The following is a 13564-nucleotide window of genomic DNA, read 5'->3' on the forward strand; positions in this document are numbered from 1 at the left end:
TGAATGTCCCTGACCAATACTTAAGTGATGCTATACTCAATGTTTCCTGACCAGGGGGAGACTTCGGCCAATATCCTGAGGACTGTAATTCTCCCCCTTCGTTTTCTGAACCATATGAAGATCTTGGTCAAGAGGAGACCATTCATGGGTGGCACACTATTGAAGTCTTTCAAAACAAGATTGACTAGAATAAGGAAGTGCAGACTTATCAGAGGAAGAATTACAACTGGCCAAAGTAGGTGGAGAAAGGTGACACGTTACCACTTTAGTCTCCTACTCCAAAATCAGATTCTACTGTTCCCCCTGAGGTATCTTCTTTTGATCTTCCTATTGCTGTTAGAAAAGGAATCAGATCTTGTACTTAACATTCCATAGCTAGATATGTTTCTTATAACTCTTTATTTGACTCTTACCTTGTTTTTTTATATCCTCTCTATCATCTATATCTATTCCTAAAAGTTAGCAGAAGGCCTATGCTGATAAGAGATGGAAGGCAACTATGGTAGAGGAAATGCAGGCAATGAAGAAAAATGGTACTTGGGAGCTGATTACACTTCATCCAGGAAAAACCACCGTGGGCTGCAAATGGGTGTTTGTGGTTAAACAAAATATGGATGGATCAGTCAACAAGTTGAAGGCTAAATTAGTTGCAAAGGGGTCTACCCAGACATATGGATTGGTTATTAGGAGACTTTTTCCCTTGTTGTGAAACTGAACACTTTTAAAGCTCTGTTGTCTGTAGTTGTGAACAAAGATTGGAACTTGCACCAACTAGACGTAAACAATGCCTTCTTATATGGGGAGTTAGAGGAAGAAGTCTATATGGAAATCCTATATGGTTTTTTTGATGATAATACTGCAAGGAAAGTTTGTCGGTTGAAGAGGTAAATTTATGGGTTAAAAATCTCCTAGATACTAGTTTGGATGCCTCCTGAAGGCAATGACTTCTATTGGGTACAAACAAAGTAATGCTGATTATACACTGTTTGTCAAAAAGTCAGGTACTAATATCACACTTCTCATTGTTTATGTATTGTCATCACAAGGAATGATGGTTAGGAAATTCAAAGGTTGAAAGACTTTCTTGGTAGAGAGTTTAAGATTAAAGATCTAGTAAAGTTATAGTACTTCTTAGGGATTGAGGTGGCTCGATCAAAGAAGGGTATATACCTATCCGAAAGAAAGTATGTCACAATTTTATTATCAGAAGTGGGAATGCTGGGGTGTAAAGTAGTTGATACCCCTACTGAAGCCGAAGCTAAACTTAAGGAAAAAGAGGGAGAACCAATGGACAAAGGAAGATACCAAAGGCTGGCAGGGAAGCTTTTATTTGCTTGTCCCACACTAGGCTAGACATTGCTTATGCCGTGGGGATAATAAGCCAGTTCATGCATGATTCATATTTAGCTCATATAAAGGTTGTGACCAGAATACTGCAGTATTTGAAGGGAACTCCTAGAAAAGGAATACTTTTGTCACCCATTGATAATCTAAGAGTAGAAGCATACGCTGATGCAACTGGGTTGGATCTCTTGACAGGAAGTCAATTTCAAGTTATTGCACCTTTGTTGGAGGTAATCTAGTTATTTGGAGAAGCAAGAAACAGAATGTGGTAGCTTTATCTAGTACTGAAGCTAAATATAGAGCTATGATTCATGGAGTTTGTGAGCTACTATGGTTGAAAGCTTTGCTAGAAGATATTGGAGTCCAATTTCCAAACACTATGATGCTACATTGTGAGACCAAGGCTGCCATTAGTATTGCCAATAATCCTGTGCAATATGATTGAACTCGAAATTTATAGGTTTTTCTTCAAAGGAAAGTTGGAACAAGGGCTCATTTGCATGCCTTTTGTGAGGTCTGGAGACCAAGTGGCAAATATTTTCACTAAGCGTTTGAAGGAAGGAATGTAGGCAAGTTGGGCATGACTAACATCTATGCCTCAACTTGAGGGGGAGTGTTGGTTGAGTTCTATTAGGAGTTCAACTCTATTAGAGTTTTTATTTATGTAATTTTCTATTTTCTTGTTACCCAAGTGAGGGTATTTTTGTAATAATATTATTTCCACTTTATTATAAATAGAGGGCTTAAGATCACAATGATTAATTCAAGCCATTCTACCATAGTCGTGTTTCTCAACACTTTTCTACCCTAGCCGGACTACCCAAAAACCCTAGTTTGTGCTGGTTCTTACCTAAGAAGATCCTGAAGATCTAACCCAGACCCTGGGTTATATTAGGTTCCCTCATGACAGAGATGACAATAAGAGATGATGATAACAAGTTTGCCAACCACCAGAAATTGTGGATAATGAGAGCGGTCCTCCAACAAATGGAAAATTCCAGCCTCAACTTCAACTTTCATTTCTCTTTCCATCTTATACTTCTAGTCCTCAAGCTACATATATATTTTCTTGTGTCACTACATATGTGCCTAATTTTTTTTCATCTCATGGATTTATGAACTCACACAACCAGAATCTATTTCTGTTTGTATTGCAGGAGTTCCTGGCCTATCCAAGCTGCTGAACCTCTTTGACAAGAGTGTATGAATCGCATGCGTTATCAAAGTGATATAAGCATAATGCAAAAGGGAGGCTTTTTTATGGAGGCTTATTTTGATTTACGTCTTGAATTGGGTTACACATCCATTCTTCATTTTGATTCATAGGTATTTTTTCTACCGCGGGGGCAATGTCGGTGGGTGGGTGAGAGAGGGGAAGTTTAAAAACATACAACAAAGTAATAAGGAGATATAAAGGCTGACAATATTTCAACTCTATCCTCATTTACTACTCTTACTGCTTGTGCAGTTCTGTTCCAACCTACTAGTCCAAAGATTTGAACAGTAGCCAAAGGGGTTTTATGGTAGCCATTAAACAGCTCACAGTCAAATTCCTGACTCTGGTTTTCTGAAATATCTTGTATTCCTTGAAATATCCAACTTCTGATTTCCTACCTTCAGATTATTGTTACAAGATAAAAGTATGATGTTGATTTCTGGAAGTTATTAAAAATTCAAGCGTATACCTAACTACCTAAGTTATGAATTTTACATGTTTTGCTTCCCTACTTTTCTTCCTACTAAGAGTTCAATTCAATTCATCATTTTGAGTCCTATTTGTATTAGGAATTCATGATCCTAGAGGGCTAGGATTCTGTAAACCTAGTCCTAGGTAGATCAGGAAGCTTTCTCAAGGATTTATCATTTACGGGATTGCTAAAACATGATATTCCAAAGAGACTTAGGCCGTGTGAGAAGGATTTTCAATCCCCTAAAGCAACTGGGATTCTTTGCAACAATTCTTGTGATCACAAAGCACATGTATCATTCAATGAGGAAAAAGGTTATTCAGGCCAAACCTTTCAGCATTCGCAATAACGAATGCTTCCAAAGCCCACTTTGTGTAGCATAGTTTGGCAATATTTTGCACAAATGGACCATTTGTATGCTGAGATGCAATAAGTGTCAAAACAACAGGCAGAAGCACTGACCACTGCAAGAAACCAAAACTCAAGTGAGTCACATGTAGAGACAGTAAACAAGTAATATTCTCCTCCCTAAAGGGCAAAATAAACCAAGAATTCAATACACACCAGTTGGGCTGGACTCTGCTCCAGGAAGATAGCAAGCACATAGGCTATTCCAGTCACACAGTAGACAAGGCAAACCAAAACAATGTAATTATCTGTGAAGGAAGATCTAGGGTTGTTGAAGAAGTAGAACATAGAGAGATAAACCAGCGGCTTAATGACCGTATTGAAATGGTCAACTGTATTTTTCGATAGAAAATAAGCCAGGCTGCTAATTCCAGACCCTCTCTCTCTCCAGTAGTGTAACTTGTCCAGACTAAATGATCTCAAAGCTGCAATCTTGCATAGGAGAGCTGTAGCCCAAAAATCAAGACTGGAAGAAATCAATAACGAAAAATGAAAGAACCTCATAAAAGTACTCCAAACAATGTTTTGTTAGGTGCTAACTGTGCTATACATGGCTTAGGAACTTCTTATCTTCCTTTGTAGGTAATTTATGTTTGAAAACATTATGATTTTTATGTTATTAAAATAGGTAGAGGAAAAATTCAGATTGGTGGAAGAAATGAAATTCATAAAGCTGTCCCTTGTAACTTATTAATCTTGTAAGGCCATGGCCTCAAGAGAGCAAGTACTATTCAACAGGAAGATGATACTGTGAGCAACTTCGAAGTAGTTTCCACTTACAAACTGCAATCACAGTGTATGTATAACCAAGAGCGCCAAATGTTTCATCGCTCACTTTAGCAAGTGTTCCTAAACAGGCTCCAGCAAGTAATAAGATAATATAATCAACTGCTTGTATTCTAGCATCCCGTAAACGTTGTTTACCAACCCTGAAAATATTTCAGGTTGTCAGAAAAATATTACAAGGTCATTAATTTAAAGATTGTTCAAATGGAAATGCACAGTGAATATGAACGTAAAGAAAATTATGAGTCCAAAGGATGAATATGAACAAGTAAAATGACAAGAATGTGACACAATTATTGATATATTTGTATTAAATGAATGTAAAACCTCTGTGACTTCCATCCCTTTCCAGTAGGGGCTTGGTACTGGATGAGAGAAGATGTAAAACAGACCACATGATATGATGGGGTATAATCCCCCCAGTGTTCCACTGCTCCACTGATTGGAAGGAGGTAGACCATTAAATTGAGTCTAATGTTTATACAGGAGATTTACTAATGCATAGTCCTTGCCGATGCTATAGTGACTGGAACAAGGGAGCATGGTTCCAGATCTTGACCTTGAGGACCATGTAGCCAACTTAGAAAAGAGAGGTGGCTTGAGATCTCAGGGAGACTAAAACACCCAATTTGAGTAAATCATGCAATCACTGATTCCTCGGATTTCTTTCTAAATGACTGGATTTAGCATACATTTAGCATGTCTTATTGCAATCATAAACTGAACCTTACTCTTATAGCATGATTTAATCATAAAGAAAGTAATTGATCTACTAAGTTTAGTTATTCACCTTCGGATCAAGCTCAGAGCTTGTGGAGGATCACTCCGAATGTATCAATTATCGATTTTTTCGATTCAGCATCACCTCGATAGTTTTCAGCTCAAATCCTATGGAAGGCATTGATTCCTTCCCATTCGCCACCTCTAGCCCTCTACAAATGAGCTCCACATTTGTTCCTCAACTTCTTCACCTTTCTTCATTTCACTTTCACTCTCCTCTCTCTTCCATTTTTGCCTACATATAATGTTGAAGTATATGCACTTTGAAATATTTACTGTTCACGTGAACAGTAAAGTATGATTTTTACTGTTCATTTGAACAGTAAAATCTGTTTGTATGATGTTAGTGATGCTACTCTACTTTCTATTTCTAATGTAGGAGTCTTTCTACATAAGTTTTGGTAGTTTCTAAAAGCATAGTTTCTATTTTGGTGGTGGTTTCTATTTTCATAACTTTCTATTTTAGGAGCTAGGAAGTTACTAAAGCTGTAATTTTTTGTTTCCTTTTTTCTAGAGGACAATTACTTGTCTCTCAAGTTGTATTAGATTCATTAGAAGCTATAAATAAAAGGGCTCTGTGATTCTAGACTCTTAAGCAAGAATCACAAGCCTCTTCTACTAGTTCTTCATCTCTCTTCTCTTCTTCTTCTTCTTCTTCTCTCTTTTCTTTGTTCAAGTTCAGCTGCTGTTTTGATTATTTAATGCTTGTTTTCTAACATATAATATCATATTGTGGTAAGTCAAAGAAGGGTAGTTTTGTCTTGTTAGGAGTTTTATTAATTTTAGTCCCATATTGGGCATTTTTGTATTCTTCACTTCATTATATTATTATAAATTAAAGGCCTGCAGTGTCACAATGATACATGGTTACATGCAAGGATTTCAGTCAACATTCCAACATGGTATCAAAACCATGTGGTTCCTAAAACACCAATCATCTATTGCAGATCACAGATAGGAAGAGGACTCACCATTGCGATGCCTGCAGAATGGCTTCCACCTTCATCTGCAAAGCCTAAACCTCCATTCCATCATCTTCCACACTTTCCACATACTCAAAATAACCTCTAACACCATCGCCCACCTCTCTTCTATCCTTCCAGCCACAATCGAACCTCTAGAAACTTCCTAGAAGCCCAACAATTGCTCCTAGAATAATCGTTGCGTCTTTTTTACTCTTCTAGGGCCATTGTGAGCCCCTTTTCAGTTCCCAATCTACCCACAATCACTCCTAAAACTGTCTTCTGCTTCTTGAAACTCTCCTAAGATGATCTAACTACAAAAAATATATAAAAAAACAAAAAGTAAAAAAATAAATCATCCTTTATTTGTCCTTCAGCTTGCAATAGTGTTTAGCCCCTTTTTTCACCCAAATAAACCTATTGACTACCACATTCAAACCCTCCAGATGTCTCTAGAGCTTTCAATGAAGCTTAAGAGAGGTTCTAGGTACATTGCAAGTAACACCTAATGTTTTGCGAATTCGAATATTACCAAGGGGTTGTTTTGCGAATTCAAATATTTTCAGGGGTTGTTTGTGAATTTGGATATTTTCAGGACTGTTTTGTGAATTTAAATATTTCCAGGAGCTGTTAGTAAATTTGAGTGATATCTTGTTCCTGTAATGGCTGATTCCACCACGTTTCCTTTGTTTGGTACATCTGAAGAGTTTCCCAATACATCTATTCCTCAGGATCATGAGTTTTCTCTGCTTTAGATGACTACTGTGAAACTTGATGGGACCAATTACGTTCGATGGTCTCGTTATGTTTCTCTTGCTGTTAGTGCTTGTGGTCTTATTGGCCATCTTGATGGGACTTCTACCAAGCCTTCCTCTTTTGGTCCACAATTTACCAAGTGGTATACAAATGAACGTTTGGTCATGGAATTTCTTCTTAATTGAACCAAGCATAGTAGAGAGCTATCTCCTCCTCCCAGATGTTGCTATTGTTTGGAAGGTTACTCAAGATACATACTCCAAAGTAGGTAATGATGCACAATGCTTTAAAATTAGAAGAAAGCTACATCAGTTGCAACAGAAAGATCTTACTCTCTCTTAGCATTATAATACACTTCGAGGATACTACCATACCTTAGATTTATATGGGAAATTTTTAAACTCAAGAATGCTGGAGATGCCGTTGCTTATCAAAAATGGGAGGACAAACTTCGGCTTTATAACTTTCTGGCAAGATTGAATATAAACTTATAAAGTATGATCAGATTCATGCATAAATCCTTTTCTGTGAACCTTTTCCAGCATATGCCATAGTGGATATAGAGGACAGTACATTGATACCTATAGTACACATAGAAAAAAAATTCGAGGGAAACTCAAGTTTCAACCAAGTGAAAATGGGAAACTTAGGTGGGAAACTAGGAAACTTAGGACTTTTTCGTGCAAGTTTCGATAGGTTTTAGGGTGTATTTTAGGGTGGGACTCTGCATTCAAGCTAATTAGAGTATAAAGAACACATTGGCACATGCATTTCAGTAAAAAAATCAATGTAGATATGTCATTCAATGTACATAACATCAATGTAGAGTTGTCCAAGAAGTACACTATAAACTTAATTATTTAAGTACATAACATTCAATATATAATTTCTAACTTCAAAACATCAAATATAAAGTAACTGACAAGTGACAATAAAAGGAAAGTACAACTATATGCCAAGAGGAGTGCCTCAGTGGATCCATCCTGTGAGTTGAGTAGTATTATGCATGTAACATCCTCTCCTCCAACCAATGAACATAGACATCCCATGACATTTATGCCTATGGTTGTCAAGGTAATCAACAATCGGAACTCTATAAGTTTAGTTATCGGAAATACAAAAGGTTAGTGTAAAATTTTCCTACACAATGTATTTTTTAGGACATGGAAACGGGGGGGTACAATTGGCAGTGACAGACAAAGGAGGGACTTTACTCGTTGGAAGGATCACCATCAGCTTTTTCTTTGAGCTCTACATCATCCTCTTATGCACTTTCATCTCTGTTACAGTAACATAATAGGCTTAGCCACCTACCTTTATCTATTTTTACTAGATTATTTCCAGACTTAGTTAAAAGATGTAATTTGGATGACTTTCGTTGTGATGCTTGCATTTTAGCCAAGCAAACTAGACATATTTACCCTATTTTTTATAATCATAGTAAAATGCATTTTTCTATTATTCATTCTAATGTGTGAGGTCCTACTTGGACTGTATCTTTTCTAGTCATCATTGGTTTGTCTTTTATTGATCGTTGAACTAGGACTACTTAGTGTATCTTCTTCATCAGAAAAGTGATGTTTTTTCTTATTTTCAAAATTTCCATAATATGGTTAGGACCCATTTTGATGCTATTTTGAAAATTCAAGTTTGATAATGGAATGAATACTCGGGTGAGCCTTTTCCCTCCTAATTTTCTACTCATAGGATTATCCATCAAACTAGTTGTGTGGATACTACCCCCCGAAATGGGGTGGCTAAGCACAAAAATAGACATCTGCTAGAGGCAGGTCCCTTATGTTCACCATGAATGTGCCCCCTTGCTTTTAGGGTGATGCCATTAAGATTGCAACCCACCTGATTAACAAAATGCCCTCTCGAGTCTTGGACCAACACTGTCCAGTTGAGGTTCTTTTAGGCACAATTAACTTTACCATCCCACCTAAGGTCTTTGGGTGTGTTGCTTCAGTCAGTAACCATTATAGCCATGGTAAGTCTATCCCCTGGGTTACGGTGTATCTTCCTAGGTTATCCACCTACCCAAAAGGGTTAGAAATGTTATCACCCTGAATCTCGTAGGTTTTTTTGTCTCTATGGATGTGGTTTTTCAGGAGCAAGTCCCTTTCTATTCCCCTCCTCTTCTTCAGGGGGAGAGTATTCATGAAGAAGCTCCAGTATTTCTTGAGATTCCTCTTAAGGCTCTTAATGTTAAGTCCCTCTTTTACTAATTTTCCTTTGGAAGATGGAGTTATCGAGCAGGAACAACTAGTGGGTGATGTGCAAGGGGAGCATAAGCCTCTAAAGACCTACCAAAGGAAGAAGAAACTCCCTTTTGAACCGAGCCAGTTGGAAGCACCGACTCCTAGTCCTAAAGAAGCAGTTTAATATGGTGAGTCTTTCTCTGACCTAGATCTACCTATTGCTTTAAGAAAACAGCCACGTACATGCACTAAACACCCTATTTCCAATCATGTTTCATATTAGTCCCTATCCCCATAATTTTAGAGCTTTATTTATCTTTGTCCTCTACCTCTATTCCTAACTCCTAGCAAGAGACAGTGTCTCACTTAAACTGGAAGAAGGCTATGGATGAGGAAATGCAAGTTTTGAAAAAAAAAAGTGGGAGTTAATGAGTCTTTGCCTGCAAGGAAGTAGATTGTTGGGTGCAAGTGAGTCCTTGTAAGAAAGCATAAAGCTTATGGAAGCATTAAGAGGTACAAGGTGAGACTAGTAGCCAAAGGGATCATTCAGACTTATGGCCTTGACTACTGAGAGACATTTGCTCTAGTGGCCAAGATGACTACAGTCCGGACCATACTCTTATGTGTTATGAACCAAGGGTGGAATCTTTAGGAGTTGGATGTCAAGAATGCTTTCCTACATGGAGAGCTTCTAGAAGAAGTATATATGGATATACCCCCTGGATATTCTACTGCTTTAGTCCATATAATGCTCTCCTCAATTTGCACTTTCCTATGTGTTTCAGGCCCTAAAGCTTGGTTTAGGAGGTTTTATGAGGCTATGGTGTCCTATGGCTACAAGCAAAGGAATACATACCATACCTATTCGTTAAACATGTTGGTTCTTATATTACAATTCTTGTAGTGTATGTAGATGACATAGTCATCACAGGAAGTTGTGAGGAAGAGATCTCAGCCTTGAAGGCCTTCTTGGGGACAGAGTTTGAGATAAAAGACATGGCAAACTTAGGTACTTTCTCGGGCTGGAACTGGCATATTCAGCTAATGATGTTTCTCTATCTAAAAAAAATACACATTTGAACTTCTAGAAGAGATCGGGATGCTACGGTGTATACTTGCTGAAGGCAAAGGAAGGAGAACCAATTGATAAGACCAGCTATCAAAAACTAGTTGGAAGCTGATTTATCTATCATATACCAGACTTGCTATCACCTTCGCAGTTAACCTTGTCAGTCAATACCCTTACTCTTCACATCTAGATGTAGTGTACTGTATCTTGAGGCACTTAGAGGCCTCGACTAGTAAATGCACCTTGATTTCTTCTCATAGACATCTTGAAGTGGAAGCACATACAGACGCAGACTGGGCAAGATGTCCTGATGATAGAGGATCTAGATCTGGTTATTGCGCTTATCTTAGGGGTAACTTAGTGTCATGGAGGAGCAACAAACAAGCAGTAGTTGCTCGATCCAGTGCTGAAGGCAAGTTTAAATCTCTAGCTCAAGGCATTTGTGAAGCATTATGGTCGAAGAGCCTTCTCCAGGAACTTGAGGCAGATCTAAAAGGACTTATGGAGTTGTTTTCTGACAGCAAATCAGCTATAAATATGGAACATAACCCCGTTCAACATGATAGGACCAAATATGTAGAGATTGACATGCATTTTATCAAGGAAAAAGTCGAAGACTCAAGTACCTTCAAGTACCTCTTGGGTGTAGAAGTTGCTCAGTCCAAGAAAGAGATCTTTTTATTACAAGAATGTGATTGATTTATTGTCTAAAACAGGGATGCTTGGTTCCCAACCTTTGGACACCGATGGATCCTAGTTTAAAACATATGCCTAATGATGGAGTTGCTCTTGATGATCAGGAGAGGTAGTGGTGCTCGATCTATTGCAGAGCTAGAGTACCCAATTGTGGCACTCGTTCCTTGTCGGTTGATGTAGATTAAACTGTTTCTGAGAGAGCTTGGCTTTGATCATAAATTACCTATATCTTTTGGAGCATAATCAGGTTGTTATTCACATAGCATCAAATCCTACTTTTCACAAGCGTACAAAGCATATCAAGTAGACTGCCACTCCGTTAGTGAGAAGCTGCAACAAATGCTGATCTCCACATGTCATGTTTGGACCCGAGAACAGCCGGTTGACTTGTTTCAAAATATTTAGGGACTGAAAGAGTGGTCTATATTTGTAACAAGCTGTAAATGTTAATGCTTGCTCCAGCTTGAGGGGAAGCGTCTGAATATATTATAGAATGGGCAAAAAGGGAAAAAGGGTCTCTTGGGATTACTATCTGGTGATAATCTTTTGGATTGTTCTTTGAGTCCCTTCTGGACTCTGTTCCTATTAGTTTATGTTTCTCACTGTTACTCTGGTATTACTACCATAGATACAATAGTTTGGCTTTGAGTTCCTTAGAATGAATGTGAGGTCTCCCTCATTTTCTTCTTCCTTCTCTTTGTTTCTCTGATTACTAACAATAATCCAATCATCACAGTTACAACGTGATAGATTAGAGTTGAGACTTGAGACCCTATGTGCTAAGCAATTTTCTTGTCTTGTACATCATCTCATCCTGCTAAATGGATAAAGACAGATATCTCATAAGATATTGGTGAGATCTCCAAAGTTCTCTAACCATGCAAAGGAAGAGACGGTCAGAGGGAATCATCGATCACTGTCATTCCTCTAGTACTTGTAACTGAATTACAAATTAGAATAAATGATTGTGGGTAGCCGACAGAAAGCATGGAAGAGAATATACAAGAAGAGGGGGAACAAAGGTGAGGGGAAGCAAGCAGCCTACAAATGACTAGGGGGCTGCAAGCAAGAGCCTAAACCACTTGTAAAAATAATAAGCCTATTCCTTGGGGTATCCAAAACTGGGGGATGGAGGACAGGAGGAGTAACTATAGTCTAGAGGAGACATTAAAGCAAATGGTTTTCCAAATCAAGTCCAGCGACCTAGAGGCTAGAGTTGGAGGTCCCCCTCCTAAAATTACACTCCCACCATAAGTGAGAGACAACTCCTTAAAACACCAACTTACCAACAAAGTCACAAATGGAAGAGCCTAAGAAGAGTCTCAAGAACCAGAACCAATGCCAAGCAAAACCCAAGGAGCACCTAAAGTGGGACCAACTGGAGGTAATAACTTACTCCTAGATGGAGCAAGAGAAAGGGCAAGTGAAAAACAGGTAATCCACGTCTTTGATACCATTCCAACAAAAAGATTCACTTAGGTGATGTTAGGCGATAAATATGGAAAGACTAGCTTGGAGGCATTGGTGAAGGCATAATAGGGAACGAAATGTTCTAACCAAACCAAGGTGGCCTAAGGGTTGACCAGACCAAAGGTATAATAAATATTCCAGGCCAAAGAGGAAGAGAACACACCAGGGAGGTGGGGAGCCAAATGGTGCAGTTATAGGGAATGAGGTTTGAGGAAGGGGGGGAGGGAGTTTCAGACCTATATGAGACCTAAAGGGAGGCAACGGGAGGACTAGGAGCCATTGCAAACAAAGTATGAGAGCATGGTGGACTTGGGGATGTAGGAATCATACACCAAGTAAATATAGAGGATGCCCAAAGGATGCCATAGGTCAAAGCCAAAAAGAGTTAGAGGTACCATCCAAGATCTTAGTGGAGATTTCAGAGAGGGCAAGGATCTAAAGGAGTTTTCTTCAAACTTAAGAGGGTTAGATGTAAAGAGGCGGTCTGGACCGAGTCAGACTTAATGAGGTAGGAATGGACCTAGTTAACCTAAAAAGAGTTGTGCTAACTAGAGAGTTTCCAAATTAGTTTCATTGGATTGACATTATTGTAGTCTTTAGTTGTTGAGAAACACGATGTTGGTAAAATGGCTCTCTTAATCAGTGTATCTCAAGCCTTGTATTTATAATAAAGTGGAAATAACACTATTACATAAATACCCTCACTTGGGTAACAAGAAATCAAATTTACATAAACAAAAACTTTAATAGAGTTGAACTCCTAGTAGCACTCAACCAACACTCCCCCTCAAGTTGAGGCATAGATTATTAGTCGTGCCCAACTTGCCTACAATAGGAAGAAAACCTCATCGTCTCTTATTGTCATCTGGGAACCTAATATAACCCAGGATCTGGGTTAGACTAGATGAAGAAGAAGGTGTTGCGTAGCAACGGTAATAGTGCAATTCCAGCGGCAGAGGTGGTAGATCTTCCTCAGCAAATGTTTCTACGATAGGTGTGGAACTTGGGTTGATGGCCAAAGCAAGGTCGATGGCTTCTGGAATTGTTGCAGGTGAAGAGATGTCACGGCAATGGAGGTAGGTCTTCCTCAGCGAGATTTTCATTTTCTTCTCTTCCTTAATTGAACTTAGGCTATGATGCCATGTTAAGAAACACAATGTTGGTAGAATGGCTCTCTTGATCAGTGTGATCTCAAGCCCTCTATTATAATAAAGTGGAAATAACAACTATTACATAAATGCCCTCACTTGGGTTACAAGAAATAGAAATTTACATGAACACAAACTCTAATAGAGTTGAACTCCTAGTAGAACTCAACCAACACTAACCCTACAAAAGCTAAGGCGACCTTCAGGTTTTGGGAGGCAGATTGTTGTCCACCTGATGAGGTGAAGGAAGCAAGAG

At 38.6% G+C, this 13564-nt stretch overlaps 1 protein-coding gene across 1 annotated transcript in view; it reads right to left on the reverse strand.

Annotated features, from left to right (window-relative positions):
• The window catches only part of LOC149021932 (ABC transporter G family member 28-like), a 94449-nt gene that overhangs the window by 5041 nt on the left and 75844 nt on the right, over positions 1-13564 (reverse strand). The window contains exons 11-13 of the mRNA XM_089150135.1: positions 4221-4369; positions 3597-3886; positions 3363-3496 (exon numbers count right to left, since the gene is read on the reverse strand). Of these exons, the coding sequence (XP_089006261.1) occupies positions 3363-3496; positions 3597-3886; positions 4221-4369 (573 nt within the window). The remainder of the gene's footprint in view (positions 1-3362; positions 3497-3596; positions 3887-4220; positions 4370-13564) is intronic.

This window comes from Hakea prostrata, chromosome 3 (assembly GCF_041222555.1).
Source record: "Hakea prostrata isolate BN-2017 chromosome 3, UWA_Hpros_2, whole genome shotgun sequence".
Classification (NCBI taxonomy): Eukaryota; Viridiplantae; Streptophyta; class Magnoliopsida; order Proteales; family Proteaceae; genus Hakea; species Hakea prostrata.